The following is a 26,560-nucleotide window of genomic DNA, read 5'->3' as shown; positions in this document are numbered from 1 at the left end:
GCTGTACCAAACTTGATGCTGAAAATAACCAGTGGATGTTTCCACTGAAACAGACTCAGAAAAGAGACTTGTATTTCTCAACGTGGATATAAGCTGGAAAAAGTCTGTTGCTTTTTTAATCATGTTTAAAGTCTCATCATATCTGGTTGAGATTCAATCCTGTAGGCATGTTTTCAACCAGTAATTAAAGTCTGATGTACTATACTATATAAGATGTGCTTCTCTTGTTTCTGTGTAAATTCTTCACGTTTGATCAAGTATAAGACCGTGTAAAAACCTAAGTACGCATACACCTAGGAGAGATTTATTTGAGTCATGCAAATACTTTAGCTGAGATACCGTTTGTACTTACCAAAATCTACCTTATAACTCGAATATTCAGCAGGACTTTCCCTTTCAGTGCTACTTGTAGCTGTAATGGCCCCTCTAAGTGAAAACAAGATGATTTAATCTCTCAGAATTATCTGTCTGGTATACTGGTTAAGGCAAAGATCCCATAGAAAAATGGTGCATATTCTTGTAATCAACTATGTAATTGCAGATGCTGTAAATTAAAAAGAGCAGTTAAAGGAATATAGATAAATTCAACAATTTGCTGATGTCTGAATGCTTTATAGAGGAAGTTGGAGTTGTTTTTACTGCACGAGGGGCCATAAAAGAATGCCCTCACTTTGTTTTACACAGACAGTCTTGTTTTTTTGGAGAGAGAATTTCTGTTACGGAAGATTGAAGCAATGGAATTTCTACATTGAAGGAGTAAAAGTGATTAAGATATGTCCAGAGCAATACATTGAGAGTGAAATAATTTTTACATTTGGATCCAAGTATATTTGTATAAGTTTTTATTATAATTTTCTTTCCTTTTTCCTTTCCAGAGTGAAGTCTACTTTCCAAATCCATTTTCTTTTTTACAGTCAGCTATTTTCTGATAAGGCTTTGTGCTTGATTTTTGCAACCCCTTTGACTTTTCGATCTTACAAGCTTTTACCTTTAATATGTTCGTACCAATATTGTGCATAAGATTTGTTAGGAGCATGGCTTTAAGTTCTTAATGTTCCAGCACAGTTATCTAAACTGTGCAAGTTCAATATAGTTGTTTTTTTACGTTTTGGTTGCAAGTTGTGATATTTTTTAAACCAAAAGTGAAATATGTGTGAGTACAAATCCAGACACAAGGCCAAATTTAAACCCAACCCTACATTTTTCTAAAGATTATAAGATGTCAGATATGTCCCATACTTTGAGAAAAGGAAGCTGCTGTTATATCTGCCTGATTAGACTGTACCCTTGATATATAGCCCATAGTTTACATTCTTTTTGATTAATTTTCCAGTCTATTGCAGTTATTTCCCTTACATATAAAGTATTGTTGTTATTCATATAGCGTGAGTGGCTTAGTCTTCTCTTGGATTTAATTTGCCTTGCATGATAATGGAGAAGATCTGGCATTTTCTTTTAAGAACATGATTCACATGTCTTGATTTGCTCTGAGAGGTTGAAGACAGAGTAGAGCTTCCTGAATGGATGTAGACCAGAACAAAATTCATCTGAACTATCCTCTCATGATACTGATTAAAACTCTGCCAAGGTTTTGTAAGAGGAGAACAGGACAGTATTTGTGAAAGTACATCCTACTCCTGTGTCTTTTTTTCCCTGGGATTTGATTTTTTCTGGCAATTAAAAAGGTGCAACTCAATGGGCTTGGATTTTTTTTAAAAACCTTAAGATGCAGACACCGTTTTTGAAAGCCCACTTAACTTCTGTGAAGCTCTAATTACTTCTTTTAGAAATGCTTTCTCATTTTTGTATAGAAGCATAGAATGGTTTGGGTTGGAAGGTATCTTTAAATATCAATTTTAAAGACCAATCTCATCATCCCTGCTCCCCCTCGTGGGCAGGGACATCTTTCACTAGACCAGGCTGCTCAAAGCCCCATCCAACCTGGCCTTGAACACTTCCAATGATAGGGCATCCACAACTTCTCTGCACAACCTGTTCCACAGTCATTTTCATTTAAATGCTCAACATTTTACTCTTTTTAAAAAGGAAAAAATATGATTTTCACTGAGTTTCATCCAGGATGGTCATGAAATTTGTGGTGGAAATGGTTGTTTGGTTATGTTTCTGTGAAGACCCCGTGGAAAATTGAAATAATTCCTTGCTGGTGAATAACAATAATGACTGAATGTAGCACAAATGCATATAGAATTCGAGTTAACCTTTAAAGAGGAATTGCTGCAACTATAAGTTGTGTGCTAAAATCAGTTATATAACAAAGCTCCTCTTTTTGTTTATTGTGTGTCGTCATTTTTTCTGAATGTAGACTTTTGAAAGCGACCAGTTGCCAGCACTAACTAGAACCGATCCCAGTACAAGCGTATGCTAAGCAAGGACTCAACATATTGCATGCTTTTTGGTAACCATACTGTACTGGCTTCTGAAACTTTTACAATAAAATATTACTGCAATGTGGAAATAATCATAATCTAGTAGTTTTTAATTTGTGACGTGAATAAACATACGAACAGCTTTACTGATTCAGATTTAGGGCCCATCTAGCTAGACAGACATCTAAGGAAGAGTAAGAACTGAACATGCATATATGCATATATGGTAACTACCCCCCCGATGCTCTCCCAGCCTCCAGCTATTTTCAGCTCAAGGGATTTCCTGAGCTGCTTGCGATTGTCTGTTTCATATCCTTTAGTGGATCTTGCTTCCATGACTTCTCCGTTCTTCCCTTGAACCCTTATACATTTTTTACGTTCAAAACATCCTTTGGAAAGGTTTCGGTTTGTGTTTGTTTTTTGTTTTGGCATTGCTTTTGTGTTTGGTTGTTGGGGGGTTTTTTGGTTTGTTTTTTTGTTTTTGTTTTTTTTTTTTTTTTTTTACAAGTCTTTCTGTCCATTACCTGAATAATCACCACCTTTTGCTTATTTTGAACCTGGTTTCCACCAGGAACCAGAGATTGATTCAATGATTGCACACACTTATTTAGCTCTTGCATCCTTGACTTCACACAAAAGTCTTAAGTGAATACCATCTGGTCCTGGTATTTCTTTCTGTTCATTCTGCCTAGCTGTACTCCAGCCTCTGTCCACAGTTGTTTCAGAAGATAATTGATAATAAGGTACTACAATGGCACATTTCCCCCTTCTTTTATTTTTATGGGCATGGTTCTTGAGGGCTTCATAATACAGCATTTTCCTCTTTTGCCATTTTTTTTTGCCATTGGCAATGGTTTAGATTGTGCTTTGGAGGAATCATTTAATTATTTTGCATACAGTGATGAAATAATGTTATAAAAATATTAGAAGACTGCAGGAAGATCCTTGTTTCTGGTACTTAAAAGTCACTGGAGAGTTGCATGTGGTAAAATAAATGCAAGAAATGTGAAATGAGTATCCTGGAAAGTTCAAGCAGGTCAAATTCTGCTTGCACATTAAAATGAAATCAGAAATTGAAGATACACTAATTATTTATCAGTTACATATCTTTTGATTAACTTTACACACAGTACAAGTATCCATCTCATGTTTGACTTCTAAGTGGTACTCCTATAAGTACTCAGAACTGTCATACTTGATTTCTTTTCACCAGTGAAAGTCTGCTTTATTATTTCCCATTATGCTAAACTTGGTTTTCACTAGATGAAAGCATATATTCTCAATTTCTTTTTCTACCAAATCTAGAAATTAGAATTTTAGAAAACGTTATGGTGCTTGTTCATCCTTCATTTTTCTAGTGTTTCACAAGCGAAGGCCAATTGCTTCCAAGCAGGTCTACTAATGTTTGTCCAGAGATAGATTAGTTTACACTTTTTAGAAATAGATTTAGCATCTTCAAACAGAACAGGGACTTCCCTACTGTGCCACTCCAGTCATGCCCACTACTGCTTCTCCCTCCCTCCCTCTCTCCCTCCCCCTCCCAACTGCCAAACAATCTTTCTTCCTTTCATCAACGATGAATTTTGTGTCAATTGAAACTGAAATAAAATTACCATTGATCTCATCCAGAAGATCTGGTTACCATCTGACAGAATACTTAGCATGTTAATGTATGAACAAGCAAAGAATTTCAATTTAAACATGCTAGCAGTATTTAATAACGTGTACATAACATGGGTAGTGCCTGTATTGGATTTGCAGTTTGAATGTGTTGATGAAGATTTTAAATTCTCAGAAGCCTTTCCAATAACCAAAAAATAAGCTAACTAAGCTAACTTTTTTGCTAGAAAACTTCAGAACACCCTGCCGGTGTAAAATGTGTTGAGGTCTTTTAGATCAGAAAGACAGATTTGAATGCTAGGAATCTGGGAAGCCTGCCCTTCTAATGGCAAGAACTCCAACCTCTTCGCTTTTTGCTTCTTCAAAGTAATGCACTTTCTTTTGAGATGAAGTGTAAAAAAGTTGTAATTAGTTCTTGAAGGAGACATTTAACAGAGAAATATAAAGATTACAAATAAATAAATAAATAAAACCCCAAATTAATATCGCCTTAGATTAAAAGAGGAATTTAAATGAGGTGAAGCTAGACACCAGCTTCGGTGTAGCTGGAGATGCCACTGTAAAGACCCAAAAGAGCTAAAAGGTAAATAAAAGCCCCTAGAATTGGTTCAATATGGCAGATAATGTCTTGGGCTTTTAGAGGGAAGCTTTGTTGGTTTTCTTGGTTTATGAAAACAAATTATATTCTTTAAAATCCAAAAAGACTCATAAATTGTGGGTGTGATACTATCCATTGTTTGGAAGAGAAGGTGAAAGTCTGCTAAAAGCAAAAAGTAAGCAAGTTGAACTGACTTTTGCATACTTTGTGCTTGGTTTTTTTATAGGTGAAATGAGGAATGATTTATATATCACGGTAGAAAGAGGAGAATTTGAGAAAGGAGGGAAAAGTGTGGCCAGAAATGTGGAAGTGACAATGCATGTCGTGGACAGCAGTGGTCAAATTCTAAAGGTATCTTTGTTGTATATTTTTCCTTTCTGTAGTTAATTTTGATACACTTTTTCAGATGTAAATCATCTGTGGCATTATTTGAAGAGTACAAAAGTGCTTTGGAAAGGTCATGTTTATCTTTTGCTGTCTTTAGATATTCAAAGTATTTCCACTTTGCTTAAAGCCTTTATGAAAATGCATGTTTGTTTTATTTCTATGATCAATTATGTGATTCAGATAAACACCTATAAATGCCAACTAAATAACTAATGATTCCATTAAGACACTGGAAAATGTTGAAGCAAGATCAAGTTTTGGAGAGTTTTTATTTCATAATAATTCTTAGTAGGTATGCGTTTCCTCATGTTACACAGAATATGTTTTGATTGTTTTCAATTTTTTGTCTGATATTAATAAATCAGAGATCCTTGATGAAAAAATCACCAACACGTGTCAATAAAAGAATAAATTAGTGTCCCTTCAAATCTGATTGCATGCTTCTGGTGATAGTTTACAAACAGGCACTGTTTTATATTTTAATTATTAATAGATGACACTCTCTCAGATTTTTTTCTGCCCCAAAAGATTTCTGTTCACCTTCAACCTTTTCCATACATATTTAGCATCTTTTTTTTTTTTTCTTTTTATTCAAAGTACATTTTTCACGTGTTCTGCGTGATATTGAGGAAAAGTGAAGAAAGGCTAACACAAATAATCTGGTGCAAATTGTGTGTGTGTATTTGTATATGTGAAGTGAGATTGTGCATATAAATGCATGGCATACAATGTATGTATGTTTTTGTATATACAAATATATATACTTATGTCTGTGTATATATAGATACCTTTTTGATATATATACACCCATAAAAGATTTATATATATAAGTATGTATAAATATTATATATAAAATAGATATATAAAATAATATATATAAATACAAATATATATAAATATTTTATATATATATAAATATTATATATAAAAGGATATTGAAATGCAAAGGTGATCCCTCATAACTGCTGAGGAGAAAAGCTATAGCTTACCTTTCCCACAGAGAATTAATAGATATCCCCGAGTCAGGACTTAGACAAATCCATTTGCTGACTTTGCTATGGAGAGGCTATCATGGATGTAGCAAAGGCAACAAACATTTTGCTTATTCCTAATCAGGGAATCCAAATGTCTGTCTTTTTTCATACTGGGACATATCACTGACAACAGCAGGGTTACAGGTTTATCTCAGAGGACTAAAGATCTTAAGCTTTGTCTCAGTTAAATTGTTGGTTGCTGCTTGGGCATAACACCGGATTGACCGTGCTGTGTCATGGGACTCCACATCGCGTTTGTTGCTTAAGCATTCCTGATCACCCACTTCCCCCCATATAATACTTCTATTCTCATCAGTGTGGAAGATTCTTGGGGTTTTTTTCTAATCAGCAAATATTAACAATATTAAAGTACTACTATTTTTGTGGGGTTTAAGATTTTGAGCATTATACCACACGTGAAATTTATGATATGAATGTAAATATTAAATAGTCTTCCTTGTAAGAACAGCCCTTGAATGATATCTTACCAGTCAACTAATCTGCCTTTAATCTCTAATCAATACTTTTTCTTCATTAGGATTTTATCTCATTCGGCTCTGGAGAGCCACCAGCCAGCGAGTACCATTCCTTTGTGCTTTATCACAACAATGGTCCCAGATGGGCTGAGCTGCTGAAACTTCCTATTCCTGTGGATAAATTCAGAGGAGCACACATCCGCTGTGAATTCCGGCACTGTTCCAGTGAGTACTGTTCGCGACTTCTGCTAGTCCTCTCCCTTACAGCTGCAGTCAGCGCATGAGTTGCCATAATACCTCAGGAAAAAGAACAGCTGCATGAACTTTCTCTGTAATGCTTTCATGACACAGCCTCTCAGGTTTGCAGCTCTCCTGGGTGTGGAACTCAGTGCTTTGGTAAAGCCTAAATAGCAGACGAAACCAGCCTAGATTTATTAAGTAGAAATAGAAACATTGCAGCTGCAAACGTAAACAGAATTTCAGAGAAACTCAAAATGCAAATTTAGGATCTACCTGGAGAATTATCCAAAATTAAACCTGTTCCTTAGTACACATTTAGCAATCCAGCCAATGGGAAATGTATGTACATATATCATGGTCAAAGAACATCACTTTTGTACTGGCTTTTTTTTTTTTTACTTATAAAATTCCAAAATTCTCTAAACATTCTGAACAATTTTAGAGATTATTTTGCAGTAAAAATTGAGGTCTGGCTCCACGTTCTGCATACCAAGTCATGTGAGACAGGATTCATAGCTATGGTGCTGACTGCTGTCGAGCTTGTAGAGAAAGGTGGACAAAATTGGACGTCTTTTAAACTGCTGCTGTTTGGCTCTTTTTGGTGATAGATAAAGCAAGATTTGATTATTTAGATTGCCTTTGTGTAAAGTGGCACACAAATTAAGTGATAGTATAATTAGATTTGGGGTACATAAACTAACCTGTAACGAACAGGTAATATAGGAAGAAATTTGCATTGATTTCTTTTTAAGATAACTTTTATAAGCTATGAAGTAATAAAGGAAAAACATCAGTGGTGTGTTTCAAACAGATGATACATTTTTGTACGATCTTTCCCCATGCAGTACAAGTTGGATGTTTTTGTTATGATTGCCTACCACCACCCCAAATGTGCTAAACCCAGACGCAAAAGTCATTTATCAACGCATTTGATGAAAGATGGGTTGATTTTCAATAGTGTTCAGCATCTGTACTCATTGGCTGCAGTCAAGTCTGTGCCATCTCAGTGTTTTGTAGTCTGCTTCACATTTAGGTGATAGGTGAGTTGTGGAATTTGAGCTTAGGCTCCCAAGTTTGAAAATGTTATCTGCTGTCTAGCCTTCGTGTAAGGAACCGTGACATCTTCAGTCGTATCTGTAGAGGCAGATGCCTTATTTGAAAATAGAAGTGCAGTGTAGCCTGAGGCTGACCTAAAATGGAGACCAGTAGATAGAAGCTGCTATAGAGGATAATTGTCACAAAGAACCCCTTTCTCTTCATGTTGGACTGGCTAGGTCATATTCATTTGGGTTTCCTAGCATTCTCTGTATCGCTAAGACTGTATATTTGGTGGCTTGCATTATTTGTTGTTAATAAATACCAAATCATTCCAGAATACTGCTTTCTGATTTACAGTGAGATAAAAGAAACCATTACAGGAAATAATGTCCAAATCTGAAAAGAAATTTAAGATAATCTTAGTCTGACTAGCTGCAAATAGCTTCCACTATACTTTCTTATGTTGTATTATATCCATTTATTTTGTCTAAAATGTTTAATATTAACTTTAAGTGCTGCTATTTACACATGTATTTCAGCAAAAGAAAAGGGTGAGAAGAAGTTGTTTGGCTTTTCTTTCGTGCCCCTGATGCAGGAAAATGGGAGGACTCTGCCAGATGGCACCCATGAACTCATTGTACACAAGGTAATTTGAATTAGTAATCATTAGCTGTAATGATTCCTCTGGAACGTACTTCAAGTGCCCAGAAACATTAGGTTGAGAAAGTCTGTATTCATTACCGAATGAGTGATAATCTTGTCACCATTAAAATATCCGTTGCTGATTGCTTAATATTAAGCTTCCTGTGACAAATTGCAATTGAATCTAGGTATGCATTTCAGTGCACTGGTTTTACTAAACCTTCCTGTTATATAATGGATTTCACAAAGGTAAGTTCAACTAAAACACACTAAGTGAACCCCATGATACCCTCTAACCGCATTGCTGAAGCTGGAAAGTCAAGCAAGCTTGTTTACGCAGATCGACTCAATGTTACCATTTTTAGAGATATTTCAGTTTTGTTGAGTTTTTGTTTCCACATTTAACAGTTATCTCTTTGTTCAGAGGATTTGATGTCCTCCCAGATAACTTTTAGATTTTAACACCAAAACTTGTACCTGTTCATTCAATGTATCCTCTGCAAATTTATTATACTTCGGTGTCGGATGTGAAGCTATGATCTAAAACAAAGGTTGTAACAGGCATAGTGAAGATTCTTCAATTTCTGGAAGAGAAACAATAATAATTCATATAATTTAAGGATTTGATCCTTTGTTTTTATGCAGTACAGTTATTTTAACTGGTTTGTTTTCACAGTGTGAAGAAAACACAAACCTTCAGGATTCTGGTCGCTACCTCAAACTCCCCTTTTCAAAGGGAATTTTCCTAGGAAACAACAGCCAAGCAGTAAAAACCACTAAAGAGTCCTTCTGGATTACGTCCTTTCTCTGCTCCACTAAACTCACGCAAAATGGTAGGATAAGTTGATTATTTGAAACATGATGAATTCAAATGAGTGTGATAGCTAGCCTTTTCTGTGCCAGGCAAGCATGGATGTACTCAAAAATAACTTATGTTCTATCCATTTTACAAACTGGTTTTCTTCATAATTTTTTCTATCCAGATGGAAACCAATGCAGCATGACAAACCGCTGATTTTAAGTAGTTCAAGAATGCTTTTTAGATTAACATGATATTGGAATCAAATGCAGCACTCTTGGAATCAACTATCAAAACCCAGCTGCTTTACAAAACCTCTTAATCTGTTTGTTGTAGAGTTTTTATTAAATACTTATTGTAGACTTTAGGCTCTGGCAGTTTGGTTTTAGTTAGGCGCATACTGCTTTTTTGTTTATCACTTTTCTTCCTTTAAGCCAACAAACATTTACTACTACTTAAAACCATCTTATACGCTAGATATAAGGAGCAGCAGATAGAAATATGTTTGAAAATGTGTTTTCACTCTACCATTGCTCTGTATAAAATTCTTAAGATTCTTGTTTATTTGCCATATTAACTACCATTTGTAATTGAAACAGTTTTCCACGAATTTCTGAATATTGTGTATTTGCTTGGTAATGTGTTTCTGATCATTCTTTGATATCCCCACAGTTTTATATTTTTTTTTCTAAGCTGTTTATCACAGTTTTAAGATCTTGCTTGCGTGTAAATATCTGTATCTTTACCCTTATATGTATGAAGCTAAAATTGCTAATTGCTTGCAAATTGATTATAGGTGTTTAACAACAACTAGAGCAGCTTTTAAAATTGAAATAATCATCTTAATTTTCACCGTGTAGTAGCAAGCGTCCAAAATAGAACTATGTGCAAATAGTAAGTGGTCTGTTTCACTGTGCACATTCATTCTGTATTCTCATAGCAATTAGCTCCAAAGTAATAAAAGTTAGCCAATAAAAGATTTCCCCAAAGTTTGCTAATAGGCAATCAGAGACTAAATTTGCTTCAGTTAAAGGCCTTGATTTAGGAAAACACATGAATCTACTAGTACTTACACATGCATGGAAGTGCTGCCCAGAACTTAAGTATCTCAATGACAAGTCGTTGTGCTATTGTCTGGGATTATAATACTACTTTATTTTCACAGTACAGAAGTTACTTTATACTTAGTCTAAATAGATGTGTGACATAGGGCATAAAATTTCCTTTTTTTTTAACCATATTCTGAGTAAGAGGGTGTAGAATATCTGAATAATATTGATCCGCTTTTCAGCTCTCAAAGAGTTAACAATTATTTCAGCAGTACTTCAGAGGGTGGAAATATTTTCAATAGACAGGCTCATATTTTCTCCAAGGATCTTCTTTGGGAAGTTCATCTTGGTGAGTTTCCAAATCCCCATTCTTTTAAACAAAAATTTGCCAAAACCTATTGCATGCTCAGAAAATGAACATAGAGCAAAGCATGTGGATATTTGGTCATGTGAGCATTACTTCAGTTGTCCCTGAGAGAATGTAGCCTATTTATGAAAAAAAATACACAGTTAGAAAGATCTGTGTATTTAATTTTTTAGTAAATATTTGTATTAGCAGTTTTGAAAACTGCTGATTATTTTTTAATCATTTTTTAAGTCTGGAGATTTTTCTGAAGTTGTCAGAGATCTGCCTGTGCCTACAAACAATAATGTCCAGCCTGGAAATGAATGGAAAATTATGTTATTGGTCTGGCCATGGGGTGGGGGAGGACCCCGAACCCCGACTTGTAAAGGGTGTGACTGAATTAGGCCACAGCTTTACTAGCTTGCTGGGAAATTTTGCTCAGCTGTCATTCTCTCATTGATTGTTCCCACATGCCATCAGCTCTCATGCATTTTAAAATTATGGGGACTGGGGAAAGGAGGCTGACTCCCAGTTGTTGGGATCCGTAACTTCCTTACCCTGTGTACTTTGGAGGGGGTTTTAGGATTATTTCCAAACAATTTTCGGAGACCTTCTAACCAGAGGAATCTGTGCGTTCATCAACATATCTCATAAGAACGCATCCTTTTTTAATCTGTATGCCACTTAGCTTTTCCTTAGATTGACTTTTGATCCTGGATAATTAAACAGTTGATGTTAGCAAAAAAGTATACAGCTTTTATATATTACATTCTTACCTGGATAGTCATACTTCATTATTCTAAAAAAACCTCAAAGAGAGAGAGAGAACATAATATTTTTCTACTGAGTAGATATCAGTACAGTCTTATTTAGTTTTTGACATATAGGAGGGATCTCTCCCTGCCAGAGACTCGGGATCCATCCAGCAAGTCAGAATATTTTAGCAAGTTGGCATCCACTCATTTCTCAGCACTGATCGGCGCATCCCCAGTAAAGCAGCTGTTCGTCAGCAGAGCAACATGCCATACAGCACGTCTATTGCAAGGCAGAGGTGTAATCCATCTATCTGCATTTAAAAAAAGCCAAACTGGTGATTAATAAAACAAAAGTAACAGGGGGCATCTTTCCAGAGTGACCCCAGTTTGGAGGGAGTGTTGGAAACCACAGAAGCAGCCTGTTGGAAAAGGAATGCAGATTGCCAGTTCTGGAATTCAGCTTTTTCCTTTTGAAGTGCAGTAGTGCTACACCAGGCCAATTTCGGATGTCTCGGGATTTATAGGAGAGACATGGAAAGATCATCCCAAACCACTTCCTTATACACATGATCCTAAACCTTTTATTAAACCTAGCACTTTGGAGTTAAATTACGGACTTGGAGAAGGGAAGTGTTTTGTTTGGTAGGAATGGTAGATCAGGTGCAGCCTATTTTAAATGTACAAATCTGAGAGGAGAGAAGAGAAGGCATTGGAAATTTTTTCTTCAGCAAAATTTGTCAGCAGCATTGACTTTTTCCCTTTCCCAAAACTATTTTTTCCTAGTGGGCCTATTTTTGGGGGCAATTTTATATTCTCATTTCTTTTAATACATGACGCATTGCTATCCCTTCCCCTTGTGAGTCACATGTCAGATTTTCTATTCGTGTCATTTATGCTTGGGCTATTCGCTAATGTTATCTCAGCAATGTCTTTCCTCCTTAGCATTTCCCTTGAAATAAGTGCTTTGAAGTGAGTGTCTTACATTTCCTTTCTCTTTCTTTTTTAATCGTCCAACAAATCCCTAATTTTGAGTGTCAACTATCTTCCACCAAGTTCCTCCAGCAAACCTGTAAAGAAGTGTTTTTCCTGCTATGAACTGACAGCTTCAGCTCGTCTCGCTACTTCTCAACTTAAGTTGAGGCTTAAGCAGAATAAAGTGTAGAAGTCTGTTTAATTATCCAAAAGACAAATGCGGTTCACTGGATTTGTAATGCTTATTTCTTGAAAATTCCTGACAGAAGGAATAATAAGACCTATCATTGGTCCTTGATCTTTGGGAAGTGCCTCTGATGCATGTGTGGGAGCCTTCAGCACTCTTTGTGCAACTCTAGGATCTCTTTTAATCCGAACCATTCCATACTAGCACAGTGTGAAGCAAGACAAAAAAAAGAAATGTATAAATGCATAAAAACAATTAATGCCCACCAAAACCAATTAAGGTAGCAAAATATTAGTGGAATAGTATGTAGGGTGATTGCCATTAACACTTCTGGCAAGTTTTGAATATAGGTGGAGATTTGTTCAATGTTATGAAAGACAGAAATATTACTTCATTTTTTGTTGTGGGAGAGAGGAGCTTTCCTGGAGCAAACTGGGAAAGAAATGACACAAAGATGGATGTGGCTCAAATGTTACTTGAGTGTGAAAACGTTCTGTGGTAGAAAGCACCCAAACAGTTGCTGAACCAAGAGGAAAACTTGCTATTAGCTTCTTAGTTTGATAAGTATTGAGGACATTTCAGAAGAACTGGACCTTTCTGAGATAATGCTGGACAGTGATCAACTACACAGGACAGAACTTCAGCTTACACTGAGAGAATGGGTGGACAGTGGTTTTCTGCTTCAAACGGCCAGGCTTTGAGAAACTCGAAAAAAATGGTTAGTGAAACGTGGAAGTAGTAAACTTGAATGTAAAGGAGCTTTGGGATTTATTTAACTCAACAGTTCAAAAATATGTGGAACTTTTACTGAATACAACTTGAAAGGAGTGCTGCAGACCTGAATGAGTGAGTCATGGGCAGAAAATGTGAGGAGCAAGCAGAGAACCTGCAACAGAAGGGAGAAAAATAACAGCAACATGTCAGAGTTCAGCAAAGGTCAGGATCGAGTGAAAACTGCTGAAAAGCCAGGCCAGGTTTGCAAAACTCTATTTTAGGGCATTGAATGCTATGGGACATGAAATTCCCAATCTCATAGCAAGCTGGTTTTTTTTAGTACATCTCTGAAGCTGAAAGCAGTGATGTATGACCGAAGAGCAATAAATATAGTACTTACATTTAAGACAGGTGGAAGAACAGATATGTTAACTGGACCATCACTTTCCGATGAATTTTATGCAAGTATTTACAAGAAATCATGGATGAAAAAATGGACACATAGCTAAATGGAATGTGCTGTAAGACGGCTTTATCAAAGCATATCATGCCAGAATAAACTTCTTAATCTTTCTTTTCAAGGTTTTTTATTATTATTATTCAGAGGAAACATAGCATATCTAAACCATCTGGACTTCAATAACACACCACATAGCAAATTAGAAAAGATACAGATTAGAATAAGAATTTTAAAACTGGTAAATAAAGGCTAAAAGGGAACTAGCAGTTTGCACTGCAGTGGAAGGAATTTCCTTCCTGACTGGGAAGAAAATACTGCTACATCTGAAGAATTAGGCCTGGGATTGATCTCTTTTTTTAAAGGGGTGGAACGGGGTGGGGATGGGATTTACTTTACTAAAACCTGAGACACTAGAGAGCCTATTAATGAAATTTGCTGCTAATAGGTAGTTGAAAGGGCTCCTTGGTTGAGAGGGACAAAATCAAAATATGATACAGGCAAAGCAAGGTAACTTTGATTTGAATAATTAGTAAGAAAGAGTAGAAATTAGACCAAATGTAACGGTACAAAAGGCAGGATCATACCTTCATGGAGACTCTGGGGGATTCTGCTGTAGCCAGGGAGCTGAACAGGGTTAAGCAGGAGAAAGACCTATTTGTGTCACCAATACGATGTATCTAAAAAACCCCTCCAATTCTAGAACATGTGTGTCAGGTGTTTACAGCAGAAATATGACCATGCTAATGGTATAGAAAACAGTGATGTAACCTCACCTCTAAGGTAGTTGCCATTGTGGTCAAGAAAGCTGAAGGAGAATGAATTAAAACTGGAGAAAGTACAAAGACGCTCACGTGTGTTTCAGCTTAGAAGAGTTGATTTTTCAGAAGATATTGTGTTGCTTATTAATAAAGCAGGATCTTAGAGGCATTGTCTTTGTTCTCTAAAAAGACATAGGAAGATCAGTATTTTAAATATATTCAAACCAGCAATGTAGGAGACTATTGCTGTCTGTCAGAGGACGGCTCTAGAAGGCATCCTTCAATGGGACGAGAGACAGCAGAATAATTACTTTTCTTAAGATGGTAGTTGATAAATATCTGAACAAGATTGCACGATACAGTTGCCACAGGGGACTGATTTTAATGGCCCAGTACTGTGTTCTTATGTTTCTATTGGTGGAGCAACTAGGGGATGGAATTAAAGTTTGTTGTTGGGCAGATCATATTATAGCAAATCTTGAGATGTTTTCTTTTGTTTTGATGATGCCAAATTCTGCTGAGTGGACTGTAATAGTAGAATTTAAAAGCTGAAATGCTTCTTTGCTTCCAACTTTAATCTTGCATTTTGTTTTTGCAGGAGATATGCTTGACCTTCTGAAATGGAGAACCCACCCAGACAAAATTGCAGGTTGCCTCTCAAAATTAAAAGAGATTGATGGTTCAGAAATAGTGAAGGTATATACCTTTCTATCCTTTTAGATAATATGAGGGAAATAACGTATTTGAATGTCACAAAACCACCTATTTAATAACAAACCGTCTCTTATTTTCTCCAATCAGTTTCTTCAAGATACACTAGACACTTTATTTGGGATTTTAGATGAAAACTCTCAAAAATATGGATCAAAAGTATTTGATTGTTTGGTAAGTTTTATTTTGTGATGATGCTTAATACTATTTAAGAACTAAGTAAAAAAAAAAAAGTTTTTTTTTTTTCTTTTTCCCCTCACATTTAGGTTCACATAATAAATTTGCTGCAGGACAGCAAGTTTCACCACTTTAAGCCAGTAATGGACACTTACATTGAAAGTCATTTTGCAGGAGCGCTTGCATACAGGTGAAGTCTGTACTTTTTCTATTTGATTTGAATACTGACAGTTATTTGTAAACTAAGCAGAATCAATCATTAGGCTAAATTAAATGGTAGCGTTTGAAATAAGATGCAATGCTTGTACGAATGCCCAGATGTAGGCCATTAAAAAAAGAGTAAAGTAACTTTAAGTTACCCGAAAGCTTACTTGCTAACGCTCTAACATTGGCTTCATTTTTAAATCTTTTTCTTCAGTGGATTTCTTTATTTGAATTACTTTGAAAAACACAGGAGCCTTAACATCATCCAGCTGCAACTGTGTTCACTGCCTGTAGAGCAGTGCCCTAACAAGTATCACTTCCTCTGCCGTGCTCTCCTTATTTATGTGCTACCTCGACTTCCATTAAAACCAATGCACTTTAATGAGACCGCAAACCAATGCATGGAATAGCAGGGGTAGTCCACGCTGGCGGGGACTTTTATGGTTTAACCGAGCTTGTGTATCGCTGTCAAAATCATTCTACTGCATATGTAATGCTGGTATTATTTCCCGTTAGTCAGAAATCTACTAGGTGGCTTTCAGCAGACTGAAAATTAAGTGTAACATTGAGCCTGCAGTGATTAGTGAAATCTAGTCATATCTTTTTTTATTTTGTCAGTGTTTCTCATGTGACAGCTATGGGTTTGCATTTTAAATGCAAAGTTAACCCTTCTCCCACTGGTGTGTTTTAATATTTTCTCATGTGGTATTCTAGAGATCTTATAAAAGTACTAAAGTGGCATATTGATCGAGTCACTGAAGTGGAGCTGCACGAGCACATACAGGAAGTACTAAAGGTAATAAGAATCGTTGAAGGCAATTATATATTTGAATGATGTATTTGTAGAGTACCAGCAGGTTTAACTTACAAAATGAAGCAAAGTAGGTACAAATGATGGAATGGTAGTACTAATTCTAGGGAGCTGCGGACTTTTTCAGCACAGTCAGTCTATTCATCTCTCTCTTTGTAACTAACCCTATCCATGGAGCTTACTACCAGCAGAGTCTGGAGCTCTATGTTCCTTACTGAGTGAGCATATACATGAGCAGGAGGTAGATCTAAGAAATCAAATGCGGATTGCATTGGTGGTATTAACATCTGTTGCATAACTGAATCTAAATGGCAGATCTGCATGCTGACTTAAGGGTTCAATCCTGACACTGGGGAATTCTACTCTACACCTGAAAAAGGTGATTTTGGTTGCTCATTTGCCCCGTTTTGTACCATCAACAGAGCACAGCGTGGAGTCAGGTTGAGTTGTACAACACAATAATCCCATTTGGGACAGGTGCTACAGTCTGTAAATAAAATATCAATGTGCTTTTCTATGCTGCTGTTAATTTAGGCATCTTGCTAATAAGAAAGGGGTGTATGTTTAATTTACGTTCCGACAGCTTTGCAACTTAATTTAAGCTTTTTTTATATATATATATATTATTTGGTTAGCATTCAACAGGAAAACAACTTTTAACAGGAAGAGAAATTCCAAGAACAGCTCAAAAGTTTGAGCCTACTTCTTATATTGTATGTTCGTGCAATGTTTCCATAGCCAAAGACATGCAAGGGATGGGGAAAGGGGCAGTGCTGAGATTTTTGCAGTTTTTCATGTGTGCTCCCTGGTTTGTAGAGAATGTGAGAGGCAAGGGAGGAGCTTTTCTGCATATGTGCTTTTGAAATGTTAGTGTTTCAATAGAAAGATTTGCCAGAATTAAATAACATGGTGTCCTGTTTCAGGTCCTTGTCATTATTTGAATGATATAATCAATGTGTGTGTTCTATTTAAAGATGACCTTGTCTATTTTTATGAGTTATCTCTGATTTTGACATCCGTAGGCCCAGGAATATATCTTTAAATATATAGTTCAGTCTCGACGGTTATTCTCTATTGCCACTGGTGGACAAAATGAGGAGGAATTTCGCTGCTGTATTCAAGAGCTTCTTATGTCAGTACGCTTCTTCCTTTCCCAAGAGAGCAAAGGAGCTAGTGCTTTATCCCAACTACAAGTAAGTTTTCAGGAGCACCTTACTTATTGCCACCTAAAACATCCATTATAGAAAATGTATGCATGTCCTTACCTGTATTCCCAGGAAAGAAAATGTGGTTTTGCTAGAGCAAAATGTCCATTTTCAGCTCATCCTCATACCTTTTGTCCTACAGTGTGAAATTTTCATACCAGCAGCTTATAAATATGCTTGGTGTAGATAATCCTAAATCTAATATTTAATTTTGAATTATAATTGTGTCATAATTATAATAATTATATTGCTGGATACAAATAAAGTAATTTCTCTGTTTTGGGCATTTTACAGCTTAGTTTAACCACATTGGAACTGAAGAATTTGAGCCATACAAAAGACTATCAGCTTTCATGCTTTACAGAAAACTTTTAAGTCTTGGTGAACTGGACGTTTTAATGTTCAGCTGGTATCTTTATTTCAATTGAGACTACTAAAATTGTCTAGAGGCAAAAGACACAGAAGATAGTTCTCTACATTAAGTGCCATGGATTTACCAACTTCTACAGTTTGTAGATATGCCGTCCTCTCCCCCTGTTTCTGTAACCAGAGGTGTTTAAGACCCGTTAAGAATTATTAATTTCTTAAGCTCTGTAGAAAATTGTTCTTCCAAGAAAATGGCAAATCACAGAGAACAGAGTAGGCAGGTGGTGCTTCGATCTCATATCATGTAAGCAGGTGGAATGAAAAGATAATAGCAAAATGCTATAAACAACTGCATTAGGAGTTCTTCAGTATCTTTAACCTTGCGTGTCACCTGTTCTGACACCGGTGTGAAGAGGGTCTGAGGTATGAGTAGCTTTTCTCAGTCAGCAGGATTTGGTGAGGAAGAAGGGAATGTCAGTTCTAGCTTCCTTTCTCTGGCATCACCCTCCTTTCTTTTCCAGTGTTCTGTTTCCATATTCATTATACTCACCAATGAATTTCCCCTATTTTAGGGTTGTTGAAGTGAACCAAGGCTGCCAGTGCTGTCTCACTCAAAAATAAAAGTGTTCATTATTTGAAAAATGGAAGATAGGGAGGCTGTTATATTACTTATCTAAAGCAAAGCAAACCAAAGCAACTCCACTCAAGTATTTTTGTTCTGATATCTGCTGGCTTCTGTTATCCTTCTAAAAATTTCCTTTCACATAGATCGTGAAGAATCTGTAAAGTATAAATATTTTTGTTCTAAGTTCAACTTTATACGTTCACTTTGTCCTGGGAGAAATGAATTGGATAAAGCTTAAAGGAAAATAGTCACAAGTGTAAGCCCATTAATGAATGTGAGGATATTTCTTCTGAAAATATGACCATGTTTAAAGCTACTAACTACCCTTGAAATGTAAAACCGGGCATTTTTCTACAGTTACTTAGATTTCTATGGTTATTTAAATTCTATAAATGTCAAAACTATACTGCAAGATCTGACTGTCCATTTTTGCCCTTTTCCTCTAGGCTGTGTTTCTCAGCTCATTCCCATCGGTGTACTCTGAACTTTTGAAGCTCTTTGATGTAAGAGAAGTGGCCAATTTGGTTCACGATGCTCTGGGCAGCTTGCCAACAGTCATGCATGGGGATGAGTCCCTTCAAGCTGTTAAACTGCAGAGTATTGGGAAGACTGTAGAGAGTCACCTGTACACTAACCCAGGTAAGGTTACCCTGGGCTGCCTCCAGATAAGGAACTCAAATTGTGTCCTTGGTACACGGGCCAGCAGGTGCTAAAGGGGATAGTGTCGCTCAGAGCAGTGCTTCCTAAGGAACGATTCTTGAAGCACTGCTCTGCACAAGCTGCTCATTTACAAAAATACAGTTGGTTAAATTTAGTGGTTTCGGTTTTAGAGACAAAGACTCTTAAAATATAGTTTTGTTTTGATCTACTACTGGCAGGATGTCTGTGAAGAAAGTTTGCTTTATACTTTTTAAGTAATTATAAAGGAAAAAGCTTTACTAAATTGTTTGTTTTTTTCTTTTTCTCCTTTGGGGGCAGTTCAGCAAACAGATTGTCACCTATCCGTTCGATCTTATTTGTGTAACTCTTGCTAGTTCAGCATTTTCAATCCTCCGTTTCTTAAAGTAGCATAAAAGTCTACACAAATGCAAGTGATAGTTGGTGCATAAAGTGTATAACAACATAGTCAATTGCTATGCAGAAGAACAAACTGCTGTGTAGTGGTGAGCCTGACACTCTTTTTGTATTCTAAGTGAAACCCATAGAAATGAGCAAATATTAAATTTGAGATGAACTAATTTTGAAAGAAAAGAATTCAAATAGAAGAGATTTTAAGAATTCTAGTAAGTGTTAATTTACTCACAAAAAGCCCTCTTGAGAGCTGTTTCGGTATTGGCTGATGGAGTTCAGTAGAAACAGTAACTTTTACCTTCTAAGGCATTCAAGATAAACACATTACAATGATGAAGGCTCTGCAAAAAACACCAGGATATGAATAAATATTTTGAGATGCTGCAAAATAAAGGAAGAAATCTTGAAACATTTTTTTAAATGCTTTCAGTGATTGTACTTTAAAAATATGAGCTCAAAGAAATGGGTAAGAAGTATTGGATCCTGGCTACTTTGCTTCATTCTGGTTGCAAAACCCTTTCCCGTGTGAGCCTCCATGGCGGTCCTTTCCAGAACAGTGAGCTCTCCCTACAGCTGATTGATCACACCTTTGGTGCTCTGGGTGGAGCAGTCTTAAGGATGCTCTAAATTACGTTTTTCATTTTCCAAACTACTTAGGGACCAGGTAGCATCGTTGCCATTTTCCTCTCATTATCTTGGTTAGGTCAACCTAACCAGAAGATCGAAATGAATGCATGTAATTCGAGTTATTTAATGCCATGTGAGGGACTCCTGGGGACTTCCTTGAAATTGTAAATCTACTTTCAGCCTTATGACAGTTTTTGTTTGATTCCTTTTGTAAAAGTGTTATTTTTCCATTCAAATCCCGTTTCATTATTAAGAAGTAATATGAGTTGGTTTGGCTATAAAAGCAATGAAAATTAGAAAATTACATGTTAAATTTTACATGGAGTGCGGGTTATATACAAATAGAATCTAAATTTCTTAGACCTCAGGGAAACTGTTGTGAAAGACATCAGGCAGTAGAATAAGCTCCCAATGTCCATGATAGGAAGCTCAGGCAAACAATTGTACAGTTGTCATTAAGCTGAAGGGTCTTGTGGAGATAAGCAGCTTGGTCTCTTTGCCCTTAATGTTTTATCTCTTTAAAATACAAAAATATAAGTAGACTTTCCCTCAGTCAATCCCTAGAAGGAAGTCCTTTTAAAAATCCTCTTGGGAACATAAATATTGCGCTCAGCTATGTTAATGTGCAGAGTAAACAGTACATCCTAATGTGAAGTTGAGCCTTGCTGCTGTGAAAATAATTGATTTCTGTCTCCCAGATGAAGTTGACGAGTGCTGCGAGCTGCAGTGTTAGCTAACACATTGGAATAGATGGAATGCAGGAAATATCTATTTATTCAAATGTCTAGAAATGAGGAGGGCACTTCTTAGATAATATTTTCTGTTATCTGGAGCTTGCTTGGAAACAAGCGAGAGTAGTTTAGCATGGGAGTTTTACGCATTTTGTGCTGCAAGGGCCTGAACAACTACCATTAGCTCCCACCGCTGCAGAAATCAACAGACACGAAAGCTATGCTTTTGCTAAAATTGGGAAATATATTTGGTATATCGTTGAAAACAGAAATATCAGACATAAAAGGGGTTGATGTAAGGTGCCCAAGCACGGGTGTTTAGTACAATTTTAGATGTATTTGATGCATCTGGTCTCTACCTGTCTCTTTAGAGAATGCAGGTTATATATCGTACTTACTGATCATGTGTGGATAGGATGTCTGAAATGGCTCTGTATTGAGGTTTTGGTATAGCTTGCTTAGACCCTTTTTCCATTTCAGTGATTTTAAACTTCAGCTCTTCCCATAGGTCGCAACTACAGCGACGTTAAAAGGTGTCAACAGCAGTTAACTGCCTAGCCCCTATGAAAAAGTTAGTAGGGGTTAAGGCCTTACTTTACTTCTGTTTTTTCGTGTTTACTTCTGTATCTTTGTAGTACACTACATTGGTTGTCTAAAAAGAAACAGATGACAGTTTTCCTGCTGATAAAGACTATCAGTATTTATTTCCTCTTGGCCTTTTTTCCAGTCTCCTGGTATTTTGGGTGTAACTCTTTGGACGCATCCCTGTTGATGCTTGTAGAATGGCCAAATTGATGACCCACATATGCCTGTACCCAGATGATTTTCTACCTTTGTCATTTCTGATACATCAGTAGTCTAGCACTCGTTTGCTGTCTTTTTTGCATTAATTATTATTATAGCTTGCTTTGGGGAAGAGTTAGATCTGTTTTGCTGGGAAGAGTTAAGGACAATAAGAGAAACACATCTCAAATCATGTCCTTCCTGACATGGTTAAACAGCAGTTATCAGAACACCAATAATTTTTTTTTACTCTAAGGGCAATATTTGATCTTGCAAATTCAATAGCTATGAAAACATGAGGTGTGTAAGTCTAGGTTTCTTCCTCCAAAGAGGATGAATTTTCTTGGAATCACCACTGATCAAACACATCAGTTACCAGGAGAGAGATTACATTAGTAAGTAAAGTCCTAATAAAAGAAAACTCCGCATTGATAAAGCCTGTATCTTAGCCCAGTTATAATCTGTGGTGCAGCTCTTTACCACATGGAGAATGTTCTTACAAGGCAAGAAACTTTGTGTCTTCCCAAAATATGAGGATTTGGACCCCGATGCAAGAGTAGCTGGGTAGGACAAAGGCAACCTGTTGAAAACAAATAGAGGAGGGGTTTAATTCTCTGACCGTTTACACTATAGATATCATATGGTGTATGGCATCTTTATATGATATGTATAAGTATTATGAAGCTAGGAAAAATCCTGAGTTGGTGTTTTAAAGACATCTTAATGTGTTCATTTTATTTAATTCATTTCATGTGTGAAGTTTTATGTATTTGGTTTATATATAGCTTATCCCTTACCTGTTTTTTATTGTTTTCCTTATTTTACACTGAAATCCACTATTAATAGATTAGAAAAGTGATAATTATCTATTTGTTTTCTTTCAGAGATTGACTGCTTCCCTCAGTCTGTCTCTGTGAATAAGTTCACCTAAGAATTGCATCCTGTATCTCACAGGAGAACGTACATGTAGGAAATTATATGTTTCAATAGCCATTTAGAGATGAAAATCTGACAGAATCAGTGAGAATAATTTAATATCTTTGAACTGCCTCACGGAAAGGATGTTGTTACATGTTAGACTTCATATGGAAATGAAAAAAAAAGCTGTTAACAAGTTCAGGAAAAGATACCATTAACTGGTAAGGAGGTTTAGTTCTAAAAGCTAGGTGTTATGATTTCCCTCTTATTCCATCGTTTTTTCAAAAGACTCAAAACTTCTCTTTAATGAGACATGTAAGATATCTCAGTAATCACTGCAAGCTAATTAATTGCTATAAAAATGCAAAAAGCCTATCAATATTGAAATTGTTAATACAAATCCTGGATTAAATTTAGTTAAAATACATTAAACTTTACATGTTAACATGGATTTGAGGGGGGAAAAAAAAAAAAGTATTTTTTTCAAAACATTAAGGTTTTACACATTGATCCATAGTACTGCTTTCAAGTACTCCAGTATCTTTTTCAGATTAATTGGTATTTCTTAATTTCTCTTCTATACCAATATACTGTTCTTTGGAGTTCTTTGTGTATGTATACTTCTGTACACACCTGTGGGGACATGTATGTATGTATATTGCATACAAAAATTCGACCTTAATTAGTACCTGTATAGCGGAGAGCAGAAAATATTTTGCAAAAGCTTTGCAAGTGATGCTTCACACCTGTGTCTCTTTCTTAGGCTAAAAGAGGACTTTCTCAGCCATACCTGTGTTTTGCTTCTGCACTTCAGGCAATTTTTTTCTTTCAACTGAAAACAGTTCCTCATGAAATTTTTGAAAGTTCTTCCAAACAAGGAGGCATAAATTGAATAGGTCCAAGTAAAACTATCAAAAAGAAGAACAACTTCCTTGCTTCTCACTGTTCAAGGAGAATGCTGTTTATTTGTTTAAAATGTTCAATTACGCTAATCCTTTTTCCAAGCAGGCTGAAGTTTTGCTCATCTGTTCTGATATAGTCATTGAAATGAATATCATCTTCCTGAAATTAATCTTTAAAATACACCAGAATAAAGAAAGTTTTTTTTATATCTATGCAGGTGCTTTACCGCTAACCGAAAAGCAAGGGGGAAAGTTGTGCTGTGGGTTAAATATTAAATGTTAATGTAGCTTGCATAGGAAAGTCACCAGGATTGCCCAGAGTAGCCTGTCTTTCTAATTATGCCAAGCATGTACTTGAAAAGCTCCATGTCATGATTTTTTTCCTCTCTTTCTGTATAATATTTGTAAAGGGCAAGTATTAGCATTTTAAACAGTCAGCTAATTTGGCTTCCTGCACAGAAGAAAAATTAGGACAGTGAGTGACGGCTAAGAGTTCTGATTATTGCACCATTTCTTGCGCTCATTAATTTTTCTATATACAGTGGCTGACATTGCAGCTGACAATTTTTAAGAAAAAAAAAAAGTAACTCAAGACAAATGTTGTACACTACGTTCTCCAAACTTTCTCACATAATCCTTGGTTTGGCTGAGAGGTGAATGTGCCAGCTTTCCTTTTCTGTAACACCACTGTATCTCTCCACCTAAACGGGTCAAGACAGAGAGGTGTTTAGATTATGAATTTACAAGGAATATATCTAAAGCAGCGTTATATGTGGTGGTTAGTTCAGTAACAGACATTGTTCCCTCCCATGTACAGTTGCAAGTCATTAGAAAATGCTTCTTGCTAATCCGTTTGGTCTTGGTAAAACAAAGTTCCTGATTATTTTATGGAGCTTTTGCAAAAATGGGATACTTGAAACAGTTGAATGAGGATGCTCAGTTTTGTCTGAGGTGCTTCAGGTCATATATTATATGTAAGAATTGGCTGTTTACAAGTCAAGTGTTGCTACAAGTAGATTCTCTGGACTTCAAAATGTAGTTCATAATGCTGTGCTTACATGTAAGCAGTGCACAGAGTAGTGGGCACCTCAGTAAAGGTAACAAATCCTCTGTGTGCTCATCAGGAAGCTGCCTAGAGTTAACCACAATGAAACACCTAGGCACAGGGCTGCTCCTGTTTTCTCCTCGCCTTCTGGGCTGAGGGATTTCAGTTGTAGCTGCAAGAGAAGACCTGCTGTCCTCAGAGGACCTATGGCCCAAAGGGTACGGCTCACGCCAGTAAAGTGTGAAAGAGCTACTGTAGCTTCTCTGGGACAGTTGTGGAGTTGAGTAGTGATTTGAGCGTTTGCCTGGGAATGGAAGACCATGTTCAGTGCTCTGCCAGCCTGGATTCAGCTTCCTGAAGAGGAAGACAGTACCCCAAATGCAGAGCCATGGGCTGCTTTACACAGAGAACACTTCATCTCTTCTCTTGAAGATGGGTTACCAGTCAAGAATTCAGTATGTGTAAGGCCTATCACAAAGCAGGGAAAAGGAGCCATCCCCTGTAACCCGATGGTTAGGTCTTTTTGTAAGAATAGGTTAGGTCTTTTTTATAAGAATTTCACTTCAGCTGAAGGCATTATCTCTATCTTTTCATCTATCACTAATTAATAAGCAGATTTAGGGGTGAGGATCAGAAGCTGGCACGTGCCTAACCAGACGTCTGCGTATTAGCCATCTTCCTGCCTGCTTTCCTTTTGACCCTATGGATCTTGCAGTGGATGGGTCAGTGGCAGCTGTGCACACTTGACATCTCAGACTATGTGGGGCAACGCTTTGCTGAGCTTCTGCTCTTCAGGTAGACAAAGAATCATAGAATCTTCATGGTTGGAAAGGACCTTTGAGATCATCGAGTCCAACCACACGCACACACACAAAAAACCCCTACAATCTCTGTCACTAGAGCATGCCCTCAAGTGACAAATCTACACGTTTCTTAAATACCTCGAGAGATGGTGACTCAACCACCTCCCTGCCTGGTTGGTTTGGTTGAGACGCTTCTGCCCAGCTGCAGGCAGATGTGAACTCTCAGGCCACTCCTGACGAAAACCTGCCGAGGCACTGGCAGAAGCAAGCAGTCACTGGATAAAGGCTATTTGTTTCCCAGTTTTGGGTCTCAGTACTACAGATTTTACATTCATTGATGACCTATTGCCATATAGTCTTTTTTTATATTTTTCTTCAATAGGAAGATATAGCAAAACACCTGAATAAATAATAAGCATGATACGCCCCTTTAAAAAGAGCAGGCAAGCCTTTTTTTTTTTGAAAACAAGAATATACTTAAATAGTGCGTACAAATCAACTTGTCCATATGATTTGTCTTGTGTTATACAGACAATTACACAATGAAAACAAGGAAATAATAGAGAAAAACAAGACTAGTGCTATATTTCAGTGAGTTAAAGAAGCATTCAAGAAATAAAATCTCAGAATAAATCCATCTTCTTCTCCCTCCTGGAAAAACTAGAGTGAATATTTAAGAGGATAAAAAGTATTTATAGAAAGACTAGTCCATGAACAGTACCTGGTTGGCAAAATGATTTTAAAGGAGTAATTTTCCAGCTAGACAAACCCAGTTTTTAGGAAAGAATTACATTAATGAACAAAGGAACTGGGTAGATGAATATATTTAGATAATGTAGTATATAATCATCATTAAAATTTTAATAGAGGAAATGATTCAAGTACATTTCTATGGGAACATAATTATGGCAAAGATCTAAAAACAACAAAATGAAAACAGATAACACCCATTCCATTTATCAAATTGTAAATAAGTGTTTAATGTGTTATCACAAGTGTAAGTATTAGGGCTCTTCCCATTTAACATCGTCTTTAATTATAAGAAAAAGAAGCAAGAAAAAGTAGCATGTTAATGAACTTCTTGCATAATTTTGAGAGAATTCGGGACTGAAAATATCA

The 26,560-nt window shown here is 36.5% G+C and overlaps 1 protein-coding gene across 4 annotated transcripts in view; it reads left to right on the top strand.

Annotated features, from left to right (window-relative positions):
- DOCK4 (dedicator of cytokinesis 4) overlaps positions 1 to 26,560 on the top strand; it is a 254,777-nt gene that overhangs the window by 153,464 nt on the left and 74,753 nt on the right. For all 4 annotated transcript variants that reach the window (XM_063323184.1, XM_063323182.1, XM_063323183.1 and 1 more), the window contains exons 14-23: positions 4,832 to 4,956; positions 6,565 to 6,727; positions 8,320 to 8,426; positions 9,099 to 9,255; positions 15,061 to 15,158; positions 15,264 to 15,347; positions 15,440 to 15,540; positions 16,269 to 16,350; positions 17,388 to 17,558; positions 19,008 to 19,200. In XM_063323184.1, coding sequence (XP_063179254.1) covers positions 4,832 to 4,956; positions 6,565 to 6,727; positions 8,320 to 8,426; positions 9,099 to 9,255; positions 15,061 to 15,158; positions 15,264 to 15,347; positions 15,440 to 15,540; positions 16,269 to 16,350; positions 17,388 to 17,558; positions 19,008 to 19,200 — 1,281 coding nt within the window. The remainder of the gene's footprint in view (positions 1 to 4,831; positions 4,957 to 6,564; positions 6,728 to 8,319; positions 8,427 to 9,098; positions 9,256 to 15,060; positions 15,159 to 15,263; positions 15,348 to 15,439; positions 15,541 to 16,268; positions 16,351 to 17,387; positions 17,559 to 19,007; positions 19,201 to 26,560) is intronic.

This window comes from Chroicocephalus ridibundus, chromosome 1, assembly GCF_963924245.1.
Source record: "Chroicocephalus ridibundus chromosome 1, bChrRid1.1, whole genome shotgun sequence".
Taxonomy (NCBI): domain Eukaryota; kingdom Metazoa; phylum Chordata; class Aves; order Charadriiformes; family Laridae; genus Chroicocephalus; species Chroicocephalus ridibundus.
Note: the sequence above shows the minus strand (reverse complement) of the source record. Positions and strands in the feature narration are given on the sequence as shown.